The 19,601-nt window shown below is 43.3% G+C and overlaps 1 protein-coding gene across 2 annotated transcripts in view; it reads right to left on the reverse strand.

Moving 5' to 3' along the window:
* Window positions 1-783: 783 nt before the first annotated feature.
* LOC111982121 (delta-sarcoglycan) overlaps window positions 784-19,601 on the reverse strand; it is a 98,106-nt gene continuing 79,288 nt past the window's right edge. Inside the window, exons 7-8 of one of the 2 annotated variants that reach the window (XM_024013693.2) lie at window positions 2,946-3,069; window positions 784-1,346 (exon numbers count right to left, since the gene is read on the reverse strand). In XM_024013693.2, the coding sequence (XP_023869461.1) occupies window positions 1,167-1,346; window positions 2,946-3,069 (304 nt within the window). In that variant the 3' untranslated portion in view covers window positions 784-1,166. Of the gene's footprint in view, window positions 1,347-2,945; window positions 3,070-7,109; window positions 7,324-19,601 lie in introns of those variants that run through there. The other variant, XM_070449386.1, reaches the window with a different exon arrangement.

The following is a 19,601-nucleotide window of genomic DNA, read 5'->3' on the forward strand; positions in this document are numbered from 1 at the left end:
TACGAGGAAATGGTAGGGTGATCACCTATGAAGACCATCACATCTCCATCAAATCAAATCAAAGTTTATTGGTCGCATACACAGATTTGCAGATATGCTCTCTATGGTATTTATACAGTATATACTCTATGGTATATATTGAGATATACTCAATGTTTACCATAATGTTCCCTTAGCTGTGTGGGTTAAAAATCTGTGCTGCTGTTGTTCTCTTCATGATTCTATAAAGTCGACATTGACGTGAATTGACATGATATGCAAGTGTTACCAGTCTTGACACATTGACAATCATAATCATTCACAAAAGAAAACACTATTGGCACACACTTCATGTTTCAAAACAAGAGACAATATTGTTAGAACTGCTAACAAACTGGAAAAATGTAATCATAGAACAAAATAGCAATGAGCCTTCTCTATCACTACATGTGTGGTAGATGACTTGAAGCAAAGAGTGTAAAATGGCAGGATATTGCAGGGTTTCTAAATGTGGGTGATCACCCTAGTGATTCTGGTACTGAAATTGTCTTCAGGACAGCGAACAGAACATTGTCACTCTGAGTGTCTCTTTGTAAATCGCAGGAGGATCCCTCTCAGTTTCTGCCAGAGGGTTGTTAGGAGGGACAGAACACTTTGTGTGTCTCTTGTGTGTGGGTGTGTCTCTCTCTCTCTTGCTGTCTCTCGCTCACTGTTAATGTCTCTCTCTCTCTCTCTCTCTCTCTCTCTCCGTCTCTCTCTCTCTGCTCTCTCTTCTCATGCTCTCTCTCTCTCTTCTCTCTCTCTCTCTCTCTCTCTCTCTCTCTCTCTCTCTCTCTCTCTCTCTCTCTCTCTCTCTCTCTCTCTCTCTCTCGCTCTCTCTCTCTCTCTCTCTCTCTCTCTCTCTCTCTCTCTCTCTCTCTCTCTCTCTCGCTCTCTCTCTCTCTCTCTCTCTCTCTCTCTCTCTCTCTCTCTCTCTCTCTCTCTCTCTCTCTCTCTCTCTCTGTGTGTGTGGTTTGATAACAATGTGCATCATGGTGTGTCGGTATGATCTATATGTGTATTTTTTACGTGTATGTGTTTCAGTATGTGTGTTTCAATGTGTGTGTGTGTTTCAGTATACATGTATGTGTGTGTATGTTTCAGTGCTTGTGTGTGTGTGTGTGTAGATATTTTTGTGTGTATGTGTTCTAGAGGCAGACGTTGTTGCTGATCTGGCAGGTGGAGCCTGTTCCGGCCTGTGAGAGGAAGAGTTTCCCATTGGGACAGACGCACACCTCATAGACAGTCTGTCTGGAGGTGGTCCCCGATGGAGAGGCCTTGCCCTCCGGCAGACGCAGCAGCCTGATCCTCCGTGCGTCCAGATTGATCTGACCAAGAGGAGACAAAGGAAGATTTTTTTTTATTTACGTACAGTATTTGTAGGTGGGTAGGTTGCTGAGTGAGTGAGAGAGAGTAGAGAGAGAGCGTGAGAGAGAGAACTGTGTGTGACTCCACCCATGTATTAGTTCAAAAATCACCAAGTATAGCCTCCTCTACCTAACAACAAAACAAACATAATGAGCTTGAGATGATAGATCACTCAAAGCACTGTTGACAATATACTGTAGATCTGTTTGCATGATCTGTTCATTGTAGAAAACAAAACACAACTCTACATTTTGCTAAAGGCATCTCTGCCATGCTTCTGGGCTGAAGAAAAGTGGCTATCGGCGGACAAAGCCATTACAGGCAATAACCTCTTAACGGTCACACACCTAACTCATCTCTGAGCGCTCCTTCATGATTTRAGATGAACAAATCTATACCCAGGCGTTTAAGCACTCTTAGCATCTTTTTTTCTATCTCGAACCTAAAAGGGGTCTTCGGCTGTCCCCATAGGAGAACCCTTTGAAGAACCCCTTTTGGTTCCACATAGAACCCTTTTGGTTCAAGGTAGAACCCTTATGGGTTCCATGTATAACCCTTTCCACAGAGGGTTCTACATGGAACCCAAAAAGGTTATCCTATGGGGACAGCCGAAAAAAACCTTGTGGAACCCTTTTTCCTAAGAGTGTACCTATCAATTCCAGCAATAACTTCTAACTTTAATTTGACATTACCATTTGAATTGGTATTTCTTCTCTTTCACCCAACTTTACCATTCCATCCACCCAGTCTAAATCCCATCTCTCTAATCCCCCTTGCCCTCCCGGGACTGGGCTTGTATTTGCCCGACCGGGAGTGGAACTGCTCCATATATAAAAAGGTAAAAGGAGTCATTATCAGGCGCCTGGGTGGAAGCATTCCCATCAAATGACCTGGAACACTTTAGCAGGGAGTCTCAGCTGACTTCTCCACACATCTGCTATTGAGCAAATCTCTGCAGYGAGAGAAAGGCTGGGGGATGGGCAAGTCTCTAATAGGCAAACCTCACCACTAATTGCGGTTGCAAGTGCCAAGGGGCTCCTAGAGAGCGAGAGCTGTCTGTGAGGTGTCTGTCCACACATCAGGCAGGTGACACATGGACAGTTGGAAGGCTTCTCAAATGGAGTGTGAGGGCAGACACCTCACAGACAGATTTAGCAAAGCACTAAAATGTCTGATATAAGTCACWTCAAGTCCATAAAATGGAGAGGGGCCTCTGTTTATGTGTTATATCATCTAGTCACATTACTCTGTTAAGTCTTCTTATTAAACTTAGGAAGAAGGGCAACAATAGGACAAATTAAGTTTTACCCTCTTCCAGATTTTCCTCACATCATAACATTGACAGACAGATATACAGATGTAGAGTATACACAGTGTGAGAACTCTTAATGCAGCTATATTTCCTTCCTGACCTCCTTCCTTCATGACATCAATGATGAACTGATCTGACATAACTTGAAAATGAAAGCTATCGAGTGAAATCCTTTAGATCAGTGACTACTTTAAGGGAGGAGGATGGAAAGATGAAAAGATAAAAGTTGGGAAAATGGGTCCCCTACCTCTCCGTCTTTGGACTCCAGGCGTAGGTCACTTCTACACGTGGCCTGGATGTCMCCTGCCTCTGCCAGGATCTGGATTCCTTTAGGGGCCTCCATGTACAGAGACCGCGTGGGAGACTCCAGTCTGGAAGAGAGAGAAGAGACAATTCCACCAATGACAATATATAGTAAAGAATATCCAAGATAGAGCCTGGGAGAAAACAGAATAATTATGCCCCTTGGTAGCTATGACTGCTGTTTACTGAAACACATGACACACAAACAGAAAAACAAACAGAAAGTGAAAGTGTCAGGTGTATTCACTACATCATGACTTTTGCTAATCGTTTTTCTTCCTACAATAAAATGTGTCTGTTGTTCATAGTATAACGGGCTTCCATTGTCTCAGGATCTCATATCAGAGTATAACTTTTGTGGAGTGTTGTTATCCCTCAGTCAGTGAATGAAGATATGAACCAGAGCCTGGAACGAAGTATGGAGACAGTAGACAGTAATCTAGGATAAGAGGTTGTGGCTGCAGGTGAAGTTCTTCTCTGGCCCCTGCCAGCCTCAGCCGCTGCCCAACAAGGAAATTAAGTATCGATCACATGGTCAAACAAACAACTAGCAGCATTTATATTCCAATAAGTAGCTGTCATCTTTATTCATATCAAACGGGTTTGGTTGACCTTACTTAAACATTTAAATAATGAAGGGGAGGGAGATCAATGCTAGCTGAAGGATCTCGAATTATATCAAATTTTCCTTACATATTGCTGTGATATTACTTGACTATATTCTAGTATTGTATTATTATGTTATATACTGTATCATATTTTATAAACTGGGTGGTTCGTGCCCTGAATGCTGATTGGCTGACAGCCATGGTATATCAGACCGTATACCACGTGTATGACAAAAAAAATATTTTTACTGCTCTAATTACGTTGGTAACCAGTTTATAACAGCAATAAGGCGCCTCGGGAGTCTGTGATATATGGCTAATATACCACGGCTAGGGGCTGTATCCAGGCCACTCCGCGATGCGTCGTGCCTAAGACCAGCCCATAGCTGTGGTATTTTGGCCATATATCACACCTCCTCAGGCCTTATTGCTTAAACATATCATATTATAATATTCTAGGATATTTCTGCCATCTGACTTGTTAACATTGGAAAAAGGAGGACAGAAAAGACAACAAAGGGGCCTGGGTTATTATTATAAGAACACAATGGCCACCAAAGGCTGTGCAATGACACTGGGAAATCATTAAACGCTTATAAGATTCAGGCAGTCGGAAATAATGTGGGCAGAATGTCAAAACAGGCTACATATCTAGCGACTGAGACACAACCCTAAATTACACCTCAGTTGTTAAATGATAGGCCATGTAACTGTTATCACACTGCAATCTCTCCATCTCATCTTCAGCCCTTGAGAGAAAAAAATGCCCTGTTTATACCTAGTGCTAATATGCTTCTTTTGACCATTGACTTATGGCATCAATGTGTCTTAAAGTAAACTAATAAATATATATWTTTTTTAAATATACAGGGAGGGACCAGGAAGTCTGGTCAGCATKGATGGAAAAGAGACACATTTTAATATCATGTCTAGACACGTCTGAAAAGATGGGCACAATCAGAATGTGGACAAGATCAGGACAACGGACGCATGTTAGAACCAGGTATAAATGGGTCTTAAACTGTACACTGAGATGAAGATGAATGAAGAGTGTGTGAACAGATATGTTGAGGATATTTAACATTGAGGAGATGTGTTCAACATCTAAGAATGTAATTGGAAATATAGAACATTTYCCCCTTGAATCAAAGCAGATTGGTGGAGGGATGTGTGGTTATTTTCATCACGAGACTCTTCCATTTTTTGTCTCTCCCCTGCACAATCCTATTCAAGGATTTCATTAATGGACAAAGTGTTCCTTCATCAAATGCCCATATAAGCCTGGCTGTCACATTGCTAATGAACGAGTGAAGGTTATGTACCAACACTTATATTGATCCTGTAGTTGTGTTCCAAATTACCATTTACCTAGCACAAGCATGTTAGTTACTGTAACATACAGTRCATTTGGAAAATATTCAGACGCCTTGACTTTTTCCACATTTTGTTACATTATACCCTTATTCTAAAAGTTATGGGGGGAAAAATCCTCATCAATCTACACACAATACCCTATAATGACAAAGAGAAAACGGGTTTTAGAATTTTTGTTAAAAAAATATATATATATGTATATACAGCTCTGGTAAAAATTAAGAGACCACTGCAAAAATATCAGTTTCTCAGATTTTACTATTTATAGGTATATGTTTGGGTAAAATGAACATTTTGTTTTATTCTATAAAACTACTGACAACATTTCTCCCAAATTCCAAATACAAATATTGTCATTTAGAGCATTTATTTGCAGAAAATGACAACTGGTCAAAATAACAAAAAGGATGCAGTGTTGTCAGACCTCGAATAATGTAAMGAAAATAAGTTCATATTKAGAAATCGGGGAGAAGGGCCTTGGTCAGTCAGGTGACCAAGAACCCGATGGTCACTGACAGAGCTCCAGAGTTCCTCTGTGGAGATGGGAGAAMCTCCCAGAAGGACAACCATCTCTGCAGCACTCCACCAATCAAGCGTTTATGGTAGAGTGGCCAGACGGAAGCCACTCCTCAGTAAAAGGTACATCACAGCCCGCTTGGAGTTTGCCAAAGGCACCTAAAGGACTCTCAGACCATGAGAAACAAGATTCTCTGGTCTGATGAAACCAAGATTGAACTCTTTGGCCTGAATGCCAAGCGTCACGTCTGGAGGAAACCTGGCACCATCCCTACGGTGAAGCATGGTGGTGATAGCATCATGCTGTGTGGATGTTTTTCAGCGGCAGGGACTGAGAGACTAGTCAGGATCGAGGGAAAGATGAACGGAGATCGTTGAAAACCTGCTCCAGAGAACTCGGGACCTCAGACTGGGGTGAATATTTACCTTCCAACAAGACAACGACCCTAAGCACACAGCCTGGACAATGCAGGAGTGGCTTTCGGGACAAGTCTCTGAATGTCCTTAACTGGCTCAGCCAGAGCCTGGACTTGAACCCAATTGAACATCTCTGGAGAGACCTGAAAATAGCTGTGCAGCGACGGTTCCCATCCAACCTGACAGAGCTTGAGAGGATAGCTTGTAGCATCATACCCAAGAAGACTCGAGGCTGTAATCACTGCCAAAGGTGTTTCAACAAAGTACTGAGTAAAGGGTATGAATATAAATTTGCAAACATTTCTAAAAACATGTTTTTGCTTTGACATTGTGGAGTATTGTGTGTAGATTGATGAGGAAACCTTTTTTTTWAAATCAATTTTAGAAAAAGCTGTAACGGAACAAAATGTGGAATAAGTCACTGGGTCTGAATACTAACCGGATGCACTGTAAGTGCAATTCAATTGTACCAACCAGGGAGTTTGCGTGTGGACATAATGCTTTGGACATAATGTCCACTCTTTGACAGAAAACATAGCTCTAAGTGTGTCTGCTAAAACATAGATTAACAGAATAATGCTGTGATGGTACCCACGTCCTTTCAAAGAGGATCAACACAACTGGACATTACTTTGTTTGGAGTTGGACGTCAGTGTTGGAGGATGAGAAACAGCATCAGACTATCTCTACTAAAGGAGAAAACATTTCATGTTGGGTTTAGTTGCCATATTGTGATCAGAAAATAGTCTAAACAAAAATAACTATACCCTCATTGGTTAGATTCACAAAAAAGGAATTTCAAAAAGCATTTATTGTTATAAAAATTAAAGCAACCACTCCCATGCATTAATCAGCCCAAAGTGCTCTTCCTCTTTGAAAAGCCTGTGATTGTGAGCCTCAGCCTGGCTATCTATCTGTATTCAGGGTCGGGGTGTGTTGTGTGCCTCAGATGCTTCTGGAGGRAAAATAAAACAGATTATAAGACAGAACGTTACAGCAACAGCATCCTTGGCATTGTCTCAGGATCACAGAGAGTCGACTAATCAGACGCTTGACCAAGAAATTAAGGTTGTGTTGGGAATAATAGAAGAGGCTGAGGTAGATATGATGTGCATCTCCTGGTGCACTGTTCAATTATTTATTATTTATGTTTTTGCCATTGCCCTCACTGGCTTTCATGCAATTTAAATGTGATCTTGTCCGAGGTGTCAGACTCGGCGATGTAATGAACACGATGGGAGACAGAGAGCTGGTTTCAAGCGCAGGGCGCAGCAGGTGTTTATTTGTAAAGGACCRCAGGAGGATGAAGGTAGCTGGGTACAAAAAGGCACCAGTACAGGCAGGGAAAAGGATAGTATCGTCGTMCAGGAGATCAGGCAATAGGTTGATAACAGGAWATCCGATAGGCTAAAGTACAGGCAGGGAATAGGAAAAAGCCACCGTTAGTGAGGCAGGCAAAAACTATCATACACAGGAAGATTACATTACAGTAAACACAGTGATCCGAATAGAAGTGGATCACAAAACAAGCAATACCTCACAATGATGAGGTGCAAAGAACTAAAGTAAATAGTGTGTGATAATGACATACAGTTGTGTGAACAGGTGATCAGAATTCAGGTGATTGGGATCTGGAGAGTGAGCTGCGTTCAGGGGATCTACGTGTTTGAGAGTGTGAGCTGGAAARTGGKCTGGAAAGTGAGCTGCGTTCAGGGGATCTACGTGTTTGAGAGTGTGAGCTGGATGCAGACGTTACAGGTGACAGTTGCTATCCATTGGAGTGCTGTGGTTGGTTCCCTAAAATTCTGGGGAGGGTTTAGCGAAGGTTCAATTACTCTGATAAATATATACTTTATAAAGGTGGTTTGTCTGACAGGTCTGGGGCTTATTGCAGTGTGGATGGGAGTGCTGACCCCATTGGGGCCCAACTACAGTCACAGCATTTGTTTTAATGATTACAAATCACCTCCAAAACTCTGCTCAAAGGTAAAACAGTTATAGCGGACAAACAATAAATCTGGATAAATGGCGGCTCCGTTTTCAAAGAAAGCCATTTATGGCTTAATGTCACATTACTTCTTGAGAACACATTCCATGTTCAAGGAGTTATTGTGGTACTTTTTTGCTCTCAGGCTAGGCGTCATATTGTTTTGTTTGTATCTGTGTAGAGAACGGGTCAGGACATCTGTCAAATAGTCCTGACCTCCTTTCTGCCGCCATAAGTGAGAAATGCGTTCAATAGAAGGACATGTCCTATGGATGACACATTAACATCAACCATAGAGATATGATGATGGTTATTGGTCAAATTCTATAACAATAGCAGGGAGCGGGAGAATATGACACTCAAAATAGAACATGGTGGGATCCAGAATTCGTACCTGCCAAGGATTCCAACACATTACGTAAAGATTAGATTTTTACTCATGCTCCACTGCGCTCACCCCTCTTTCTAATGTAATTGGATAGTTTCRGCCATATCTCATTTTCAATTGGCCACTTGTCATAAAATTATGCATAAATAGAAGAAAAAGCCCTAGCCTACAACCAACAATTACACTGGGAATTGTATGCAGGAGCTTCGGAGCATCATTCAAAGTGATCTGTCCTTTTCTGACGGAACGTTTTTAAATGATCATTTCAAAAGCGCCATCAATGATGGATGAGTCATCACACAAAGTCATATCTCTGGAAGCATTATTATACATTTGTCATGGAATGCTCTCTGTCTGTCTCTCTCTGTCTCTCTCTCCACTCTTTCTCCAATTAACAACCCAAATAGCACTGTAACAGTAATCCAAATGCAATCTATATGTATCTACACCAAATGAATTTACACAAGATATAGTATGAATCATATGTACATCAGTAAATATATTAGAGTGAGCTATGTCAAGAATCCGGTATATAAATAAATATTTGAGGTGATGTCAGGGAGAGAACTGTGTGTTTATAGTGTGTTCCTTTTGATTGATGGGTGTCAGAATGTTCGCTGTACATGGTGGCAGGGCTGATAACCAGTGTCACCTGTCAGCGAGGGTAAGCCCACTGTTACCATCTCTCCTCTCACTCTGACAGGGCCAGGGGGAGGGAGATAAGTTCTGTGTCTGTGGCTTTACTAAGTTCTTTTAGGGGGTAAGGTGGAAGGTGAAGTGAGTGTGAAGTGAGTGTGTGTCTGTGTGTGTGTGGGTATATGTGTGTGTGTCTGGGGGAGGTGTATATATACCGTTTTTATACATTTTCTATAGGATTGAGGTCAGAGCTTTGTGATGGCCACTCCAATACCTTGACTTTGTTGTCCTTAAGCCATTTTGCCACAACTCTGGAAGTATGCTTGGGGTCATTGTCCATTTGGAAGACCCATTTGTGACCAAGCTTTAACTTCCTCACTGATGTCTTGAGATGTTGCTTCAATATATCCACATCATTTTCCTGCCTGATGTGCACTAGTCCCTCCTGCAGCAAAGCACCCCCACAACATGATGCTGCCACCCCCGTGCTTCACGGTTGATTGGTGTCTTCAGCTTACAAGCCTCCCCTTTTTCCTCCAAACATAACGATGGTCATTATGGCCAAACAGTTCTATTTTTGTTTCATCAGACCAGAGGACATTTCTCCAAAAAGTACGATTTTTGTCCCCATGTGCAGTTGCAAACCGTAGTCTGGCTATTTTTATGGCGGTTATGGAGCAGTGGCTTCTTCCTTGCTGAGCGGCGTTTCAGGTTATGGCGATATAGAACTCATTTACTGTGGATATGGATACTTTTGTACCTGTTTCTCTCAGCATCTTCACAAGGTCCTTTTCTGTTGTTCTGGGATTGATTTGCACTTTTCGCACAAAGTACTTTCATCTCTAGGAGACAGAATGTGTCTCCTTCCTGAGCGGTATGATGGCTGCGTGGGCCCATGTTGTTTATACTTGTGTACTATTGTTTGTACAGATGAACGTGGTACCGTTAGGATTTGAAAATTGCTTCCAAGGATGAACCAGACCTGTGGAGGGTCTACAATTTTTTTTCTTAGGTCTTGGCTGATTTCTTTTGATTTTACCGTGATGTTAAAACCTCTACGGACCACCCATCCCATCAGATTAAAAAAATAACTTTAGTAAAAAGCACAGCATGCAATAATCTGAGACAGCGCTCAGCCATTCTCCGCCATGTTGGAGTCCAAAGAGTCCACAAAAATACGAAATAACATCATAAATATTCCTTACCTTTGATGAACTTTCATCAGAATGCAGTGCCAGGAATCCTAGTTCCACAATAAATCGTTGTTTTGTTTTAGAATGTCCATTTCCTCTGTCGAATTAGCAACTTTGGCTAGCATGTGTAGCTCACGTGTCCATGAAGATTTTACGCATGAACGAAAAATTCAAAAAGTTGATAATAAAAGTCGAATAAACTGGTCAAACTCAGTTGAGATCCATCTTTAGGATGTTTTTCACATATATATCACATAACGTCCCAGACGGAGCATTTCTTCGTGTCTACCTAACGCATCGCAGACAAAGATATGACAAGCCCTAAGTGCGTAGCCAAATACTGCCAATATGGCTGACCTCTCACTCCAACGACTCCCATCCTGTCCCACAGAAGCTAGACACTTCATTCACGTTCTACTGCCTGCTGACAATCTAGTGGAAGGCGTATGAAGTGCTACAGATCTATAAATACAAGACAATTGAATGGCGAAGCCTTTCACAGAGACCCATTTCAAATGAGTTCTGTTTTCCTCACAGATATAATTTCAAACAGTTTTAGAAACTTCAGAGTGTTTCCTATCCAATAGTAATAATAATATGCATTTCATATGATCTACGACAGAGTACGGGCCGTTTAAATGGGCACAATTTTATCCAGAAGTGAAAAGGGCGCCGCCTATTTCCAAGAGGTTTTAAGCAAAGAGGCACTGAGTTTGAAGGTAGGCCTTGAAATACATCCACAGGTACACCTCCAATTGACAAAAATTTTGTCAATTAGCCTATCAGAAGCTTCTAAAGCCATGGCATCATTTTCTGGAATTTTCCAAGCTGTTTAAAGGCACAGTCAACTTAGTGTATGCAAACTTCTGACCCACTGGAATTGTGATACAGTGAATTATAAGTGAAATAATCTGTCTGTAAACAATTGTTGGAAAAATTACTTGTGTCATTTACATAGTAGATGTCCTAACGACTTGCCAAAACTATAATTTGTTAACAAGACATTTGTGGAGTGGTCGAAAAACAAGTTTTAATGACTCCAACCTAAGTGTATGTAAACTTCCGACTTCAACTGTATGTGTGTGTCTGTGTGTATACAGTGGGGAGAACAAGTATTTGATACACTGCCGATTTGCAGGTTTTCCTACTTACAAAGCATGTAGAGGTCTGTAATTTTTATCATAGGTACACTTCAACTGTGAGAGACGGAATCTAAAACAAAAATCCAGAAAATCACATTGTATGATTTTTAAGTAATTAATTTGCATTTTATTGCATGACATAAGTATTTGATCACCTACCAACCAGTAAGAATTCGGCTCTCACAGACCTGTTAGTTTTTCTTTAAGAAGCCCTCCTGTTCTCCACTCATTACCTGTATTAACTGCACCTGTTTGAACTCGTTACCTGTATAAAAGACACCTGTCCACAACCTCAATCAAACAGACTCCAACCTCTCCACAATGGCCAAGACCAGAGAGCTGTGTAAGGACATCAGGGATAAAATTGTAAACCTGCACAAGGCTGGGATGGGCTACAGGACAATAGGCAAGCAGCTTGGTGAGAAGGCAACAACTGTTGGCGCAATTATTAGAAAATGGAAGAAGTTCAAGATGATGGTCAATCACCCTCGGTCTGGGCTCCATGCAAGATCTCACCTCGTGGGCATCATGATCATGAGGAAGGTGAGGGATCAGCCAGAACTACACGGCAGGACCTGGTCAATGACCTGAAGAGAGCTGGGACCACAGTCTCAAAGAAAACCATTAGTAACACACTACGCCGTCATGGATTAAAATCCTGCAGCGCACGCAAGGTCCCCCTGCTCAAGCCAGCGCATGTCCAGGCCCGTCTGAAGTTTGCCAATGACCATCTGGATGATCCAGAGGAGGAATGGGAGAAGGTCATGTGGTCTGTTGAGACAAAAATAGAGCTTTTTGGTCTAAACTTCACTCGCCGTGTTTGGAGGAAGAAGAAGGATGAGTACAACCCCAAGATCACCATCCCAACCGTGAAGCATGGAGGTGGAAAAATCATTCTTTTGGGATGCTTTTCTGCAAAGGGGACAGGACGACTGCACCGTATTGAGGGGAAGATGGATGGGGCCATGTATCGCGAGATCTTGGCCAACAACCTCCTTCCCTCAGTAAGAGCATTGAAGATGGGTCGTGGCTGGGTCTTCCAGCATGACAACGACCCGAAACACACAGCCAGGGCAACTAAGGAGTGGCTCCGTAAGAAGCATCTCAAGGTCCTGGAGTGGCCTAGCCAGTCTCCAGACCTGAACCCAATAGAAAATCTTTGGAGGGAGCTGAAAGTCCATATTGCCCAGCGACAGCCCCGAAACCTGAAGGATCTGGAGAAGGTCTGTATGGAGGAGTGGGCCAAAATCCCTGCTGCAGTGTGTGCAAACCTGGTCAAGAACTACAGGAAACGTATGATCTCTGTAATTGCAAACAAAGGTTTCTGTACCAAATATTAAGTTCTGCTTTTCTGATGTATCAAATACTTATGTCATGCAATAAAATGCAAATTAATTACTTAAAAATCATACAATGTGATTTTTCTGGATTTTTGTTTTAGATTCCGTCTCTCACAGTTGAAGTGTACCTATGATAAAATTACAGACCTCTACATGCTTTGTAAGTAGGAAAACCTGCAAAATCGGCAGTGTATCAAATACTTGTTCTCCCCACTGTATGTATGTGCTGTGTGTGTGTGTGTGTGTGTATGTCTGTGGGTGTGCATGTACAGCTTCTTCTGTCTATTCTATTCTTTTAAGACACAGAAGTGAGATTACTAGCGACCTCACCAACTCTGTAATTTAAACACAACCGGCTCCAGTCTCTCAAAGTACACTTATTGTTTCCTCCCCAACACTTCAATTAATGTGTATGTGTGTGTGTGTGTACCTACATGTTTTGGTGGTAGCGAGATAGGTGGTAGTATAGTCACAAGGGGGTAATATGTTGGTGGAGGCTTGTGGCTTACGCTCCATGTGGCTCTGAATGCTCATTGATATGTATCTGCAATGTATAAGGGTTCAAGTCCTTTGTTCTATTTCAGACTTACTTTGTTCTCTATGATAAGGTTTGAGGCCTTTGTCTTTGTTCTCTATTATAGGGGTTCAAGTCCTCTATTAAAAGGCTAGAGTCCTTTCTTTTTGTGAAACCTTCTTTTTGAATAGAAGTGAGTTGCTAGTTGAGTTGCAATTTTTACAGGTGTGGTTAATGTAAGTCTTCAACAAGCTTTTTGAAGTGAACAAAAGTTTTATGGGTAGCCAGGCTACTACAGAGACAATTTGTGTTCTAGAAGAGGTTTGAGTCCTTAAAAGGGGTTATATAAATAGATATACAGTGGCAAGAAAATGTATGTGAACCCTTTGAAATTACCTTGATTTCTGCATAAAATGGTCATTAAATGTGATCTTCATCTATGTTACAACAATAGACAAAAACAGTTTGCTTAAACTAATAACACACAAACAATTATACATTTTCATGTCTTTATTGAACACACCGTATAAACATTCACAGTGCAGGGTGGTAAAGTAGTTGAMCCGTTGGATTTAATAACTGGTTGAACCTCCTTTGGCAGCAATAACCTCAACCAAACATTTTCTGTATTTGCGGATCAGACCTGCACAACAGACAGGAGGAATTTTGGACCATTCCTCTTTACAAAACTGTTTCAGTTCAGCAATATTTTTGGGATGTCTGGTGTGAACTGCTCTCTTGAGGTCATGCCACAGCATCTCAAATCAGATAGAGGTCAGGACTCTGACTGGGCCACTCCAGAAAGCGTATTTTCTTCTGTTGAAGCCATTCTGTTGCTGATTTACTTGTGTTTTGGGTTGTTGTCCTGTTGCATCACCCAACTTCTGTTGAGCTTCAATTGGCGGACAGATAGCCTAACATTCTCCTGCAAAATGTCTTAATAAACTTGGGAATTCATTTTTCCGTCGATTATAGCACACTGTCCAGGCCCTGAGGCAGCTAAGCAGCCCCAAACCATGATGCTCCCTCCACCATACTTTACAGTTGGGATGAGGTGTTGATCTGTGCCTTGTTTTCTCCACACATTGTGTGTGTGTGTTCCTTCCAAACAACTCAACTGTAGTTTAATCTGTCCACAGAATATTTTGCCAGTAGCACTGTGGACATCCAGGTGCACTTTTGCAAATTTCAGACGTGCAGCAATGTTTTTTTGGACAGCAGTGGCTTCTTCCGTGGTGTCCTTCCCATGAACACCATTCTTGTTTAGTGTTTTACGTATTGTAGACTCATCAGAGATGTTAGCATGTTCCAGAGATTTCTGTATGTCTTTAGCTGACACTCTTGGATTCTTCTTAACCTCATTGAGCATTCTGCGCTGTGCTCTTGCAGTCACTTTTGCAGGACAGCCACTCCTAGGGAGAGTAGCAACAGTGCTGGACTTTCTCCATTTATAGACAATTTGTCTTACCATGGACTGATGAACATCAAGGCTTTAGAGATACTTTTGTAACCCTTTCCAGCTTTATGCAAGTCAACAATTCTTAATCCTAGTCTTCTGAGATCTCTTTTGCTCGAGGCATGGTACACATCAGGTAATGCTTCTTGTGAATAGCAAACTCAAATTTTGTGAGTGTTTTTTATATGCAAGGCAGCTCTAACCAACATCTCCAATCTCGTTCTCATTGATTGGATTCCAGGTTAGCTGACTCCTGACTCCAATTAGTCCATTAGCCTAGGGTTCACATACTTTTCCAACCTAAACTGTGAATGTTTAAATTATGTATACAATATAGACAAGAAAAATACAATAATTTCTGTGTATAGTTTTAAGCACACATGTTTGTCTATTCTTGTGACTTAGATGAAAGATCAGATCAAATTTGATTGACCAATTTATGCAGAAATCTAGGTAATTCCAAAGGGTTCACATACTTTGTCTTGCCACTGTATATATATATATTGGTGTTAAATAAATATATAAACATAGAGATATATATTATACCAGCTTTTGAAGTTAATATAATGCCATTGTTAAGAGAGAAAAACCAGTCTAGAAAAGGACGGAAACAGCTCCTCCAGATGTGAGCATGATAAATATTTTAAATTCACTGTCTAGTGATAGGAAGAACCATTTCAAAGTAGACAAGTGTAGGCAAGAGATAATAAAGAAATATTTCGTCATTATTGACAAAGATGGAATATGGAATCGTCTTGATATACAAAAAGTTTGGGGAAAAATACAGAGAATGTCTAATTCCTTGACAGACGATGGTCCTTTAACTGTATTAGCCGAAGTAAGAAAACAGGATGAGAAATTATTTCGGGAGAATCAAATCAAATCAAAGTTTATTTGTCACGTGCGCAAAATACAAAGAGTATAGACCTTACAGTGAAATGTTTACTTACAGGTGTCACGTTCTGACCTTTATTTTCCTTTGTTTTGTCTTTAGTTAGTATGGTCAGGGCGTGAGTTGGGGTGGGCAGTTCTATGTTGTCTGTTTCTATGTGGGTTTTCTAGTTTGGCCTGACATGGTTCTCAATCAGAGGCAGGTGTTTTGTGTTGTCTCTCTGATTGGGAACCATATTTAGGTAGTCTGTTTTGTATTGTGGGTTGTGGGTTATTGTCTATGTCTTTACGTAAGTTGCCTGTGTCTGCACTTGTCATAGTATAGCTTCACGTTCGTTCGTGTTTGGTTGTGTTAGTTTGTCAAGTGTTCTTCGTTTCGTCTTCGTTAAATAAATTCAAGTATGTGATTCAAACCACGCTGCGCTTTGGTACGATCCTTGCTCCTCCTCAGACGAGGAGGATTACGACGTTCGTGACAGAATAACCCACAAAACCAGGACCAAGCAGCGTGGTAAACGGGCAGCAGCGACAGCCAGCAGCAGCGTACACAGGACTTCTGGACATGGAGGGAAATTCTGGACGGTAAGGGACCCTGGGTTCAAGCTGGAGAGTAATCGCCGCCCTCGTGAAGAGCTGGAGGCAGCTAAAGCCGGAGGCGGTGGTATAAGGAGCAACACGGAAGCGAGGCTGGAAGCCTGAGAGTCAGCCCCAAAAATGTATTGGGGGGGGGATAAAGGGGAGTGTGGCGAAGTCAGGTAGGAGACCTGCGCCAACTTCCCGGGCTTACCGTGGAGAGCGAGGGTACGGGCAGACACCGTGTTTATGCGAAGAGCTCACGGTGTCTCCTGTACGTGTGCATAGCCCGGTGCGGTACATCCCAGCTCCACGTATCGGCCGGGCCTAGAAGTGGGCATTGAGCCAGGTGCCATGAAGCCGGCTCAACGCATCTGGTCTCCAGTGCGTCTTCCTCGGGCCGGCGTACATGGCACCAGCCTTACGCATGGTGTCCCCGGTTCGCCAGCAAAGCCAGTGCGGGCTATTCCACCCTCGCCGCACTGGCCTGGCTACGGGGAGCATTCACCAGGTAAGGTTGGGCAGGCTCGGTGCTCAAGAGCTCCAGTACGCCTTCACGGTCCGGTAATATCCGTGCCACCTCCTCGCCCCAGTCCAGTACCACCAGTGCCAACACAACGCAACCAGGCTTCCTGTGCATCTCCAAGCCCTGTTCCTCCTCCACGCACTCGCCCTGTGGTGCGTGTCTCCAGCCCGGCTACCACCAGTTGCCGCGACACCACGCACCACAAGACTCCTGTGCGTCTCCAGAGCCCTGTACGCCCTGTTGCTGCTCCTGCATTAGCCTTGAGGTGCGTGTCCCTAGCCCGGTACCACCAGTTCCGCGCACCACGCCACCAGGCATACTGTGTGCTCAGCAGGCCAGAGTCTGCCCGTCCTGCAGCGCCGCCTGCCGCTGCCGTCTGCCAGCGCCGCCTGGCTGCCGGTCTGCCCAGCGCGGCCTGCGTGCCGTCTGCCCAGCGCCGTCTGAGCTGCCCGTCTGCCCCAGCGCCGTCTGAGCTGCCCGTCTGCCCAGCGCGCCTGCGCCGCCCGTCTGCCCAGTGCGCCTGCGCAGCCCGTCTGCCCAGCGCCGCCTGAGCCGCCCGTCCTGCCAGCGCCATCTGAGCCGCCCGTCTGTCCCTGAGCCTTCAGAGCCGTCCGTCAGTCAGGAGAGTCGCTAGAACCGTCCGTCAGTCAGGAGCCGCTAGAGCCCGTTCAGTCAGGAGCCGCTAGAGCCGTCCGTCAGTCAGGAGCTGCCAGAGCCGCCCCGCAGTCAGGAGCTGCCAAGAGCCGCTCGCCAGACAGGACCTGCCAGATGCGCCCGCCAGACAGGACCTGCCAGAGTTCCGTCAGCAGCCAGGACCGCGCCAGAGTCGTCCCAGTCAAGCCAGGACCGGCCAGAGTCGTCAGTCAGCCAGGACCTGGCCCAGAGGTCGTCAGTCATGCCATGACGGCCAGAGTCGTCAGCCAGCCATGACCTGCGAGAGCCGTCAGTCAGCCATGACCTGCAAGAACGCGTCAGTCACCATGACCTGCCAGAGCCGTCAGTCAGTCGGAGCTGCCCCTCAGTCCAGAGCTGACCCTCAGTCCAGAGGCACCCTCAGTCCAGTGGGGCAATGTAGGAGGGTCGCCGTTCCTAGGAGGCCACAGAAGCGGACTAAAACTATGGTGGAGTGGGGGCCACGTCCAGCGCCAGAGCCGCCACCGCCGGACAGATGCCCACCCAGCACCCTCCCCTATAGGTTCAGGTTTGCGGCCGGAGTCCGCACCTTGGGGGGAGGGGGGTACTGTCACGTTCTGACCTTTATTTTCCTTTGTTTTGTCTTTAGTTAGTATGGTCAGGGCGTGAGTTGGGGTGCGGCAGTTCTATGTTGTCTGTTCTATGTGGGGTTTTCTAGTTTGGCCTGACATGGTTCTCAATCAGAGGCAGTGTTTTGTTTGTCTCTGATTGGAACCATAGTTTAGGTAGTCTGTTTTGTATTGTGGGTTGTGGTTATTGCTATGTCTTACGTAAGTTGCCTGTGTCTGCACTTGTCGTAGTATGCTTCACGTTCGTTCGTCTTGTTGTTTTGTTAGTTTGTCAAGTGTTCTTCGTTCGTCTTCGTTAAATAAATTCAAGTATGTATTCAAACCACGCTGCGCTTTTGTCCGATCCTTGCTCCTCCTCAGACGAGGAGGATTACGACGTTCGTGACAACAGGCTCTAACCAACAGTGCAAAAAAGTATTAGGTGAACAAATAGGTAAGTAAAGAAATAAAAAAAACAGTAAAAAGACAGTGAAAAATAACAGTAGCGAGGCTATATACAGTAGCGAAGCTAACAGCAGCGGGCTACATACAGGCACCGTTAGTCGGGCTGATGAGGTAGTATGTACATGTAGATATGGTTAAAGTGACTATGCATACAGTAGAATTGGAAGTTTACATTACATTTAGGCGGAGTTAATAAAACTTGTTTTCCAACACTTCAACCACTGTTTAAACTTCTTATGGTGAGATCCCGCTAACAGGATCGATATGACAACAGCCAGTGAAAGTGCAGGTGCCAAATTCAAACCAACAGAAATCTCATAATTAAAATTCCTCAAACATACAAGTATCTTATACCATTTTAAATACAACTTTTAAGGTAATCTTGTTGTTAATCCCACCACAGTGTCGATTTCAAAAAGGCTTTACGGCGAAAGCACCACAAACGATACGTTAGTCACCGCCAAGCACCGAAAAAAACACAAGCCATTTTTCCAGCCAAAAGACAGGAGTTAACAAAAGCAGAAGAGATAAAATAAATTCCTAACCTTTGATGATCTTTATCAGATGACACTCATAGACTTCATGTTACACAATATATGTATGTTTGTTCGGTAAAGTTCATATTTATATAAAAAAAAATCTCAGATACATTGGCGCGTTTGTTCAGTAGTTCCAAAAACATCCAGTGATTTTGCAGAGAGCCACATCAATTTCCAGAAATACTTCAATAATAAACGTTGATCAAAGATACAAGTGTTAACATGGAATTTAGATCCACTTCTCCTTAATGCAACCACTGTGTCAGATTTCAAAAAAAGCTTTACGGAAAAAGCAAACCATGCAATAATCTGAATACGCGCTCAGAGCCCAAACCAGCCAAAAAGATATCCGCCATATTGTGCAGTCAACAGAAGTCAGAAATAACATGATAAAATATTCCTTACCTTTGATGATCTCATCAGAATGCACTCCCAGGAATCCCAGTTTCCACAATAAATGTTTGTTTTGTTCGATAATGTCCATCATTTATGTCCAAATAGCTATTTTGTTAGCGCGTTTTGTAAACAAATCCAAATCACGAGCGCGTCACTAGGAGCAGACGAAATGTCAAAAAGTTCCGTTTAACGTCCGTAGAAACATGTTAAACGAGTATAGAATCAATCTTTAGGATGTTTTTAACATACATTTTCAATAATGTTCCAACCAGAGAACTCCTTTATCTGTAGAAATGCAAACCCCTCATGGAACGAGCGTCACGAGCCTGTGGCACTCTGCCAGACACTGACTCAAAGAGCCCCTATGACCCCTCCTTTACAGTAGAAGCCTCAAACAG

Source organism: Salvelinus sp. IW2-2015, linkage group LG20 (assembly GCF_002910315.2).
Source record: "Salvelinus sp. IW2-2015 linkage group LG20, ASM291031v2, whole genome shotgun sequence".
Taxonomy (NCBI): domain Eukaryota; kingdom Metazoa; phylum Chordata; class Actinopteri; order Salmoniformes; family Salmonidae; genus Salvelinus; species Salvelinus sp. IW2-2015.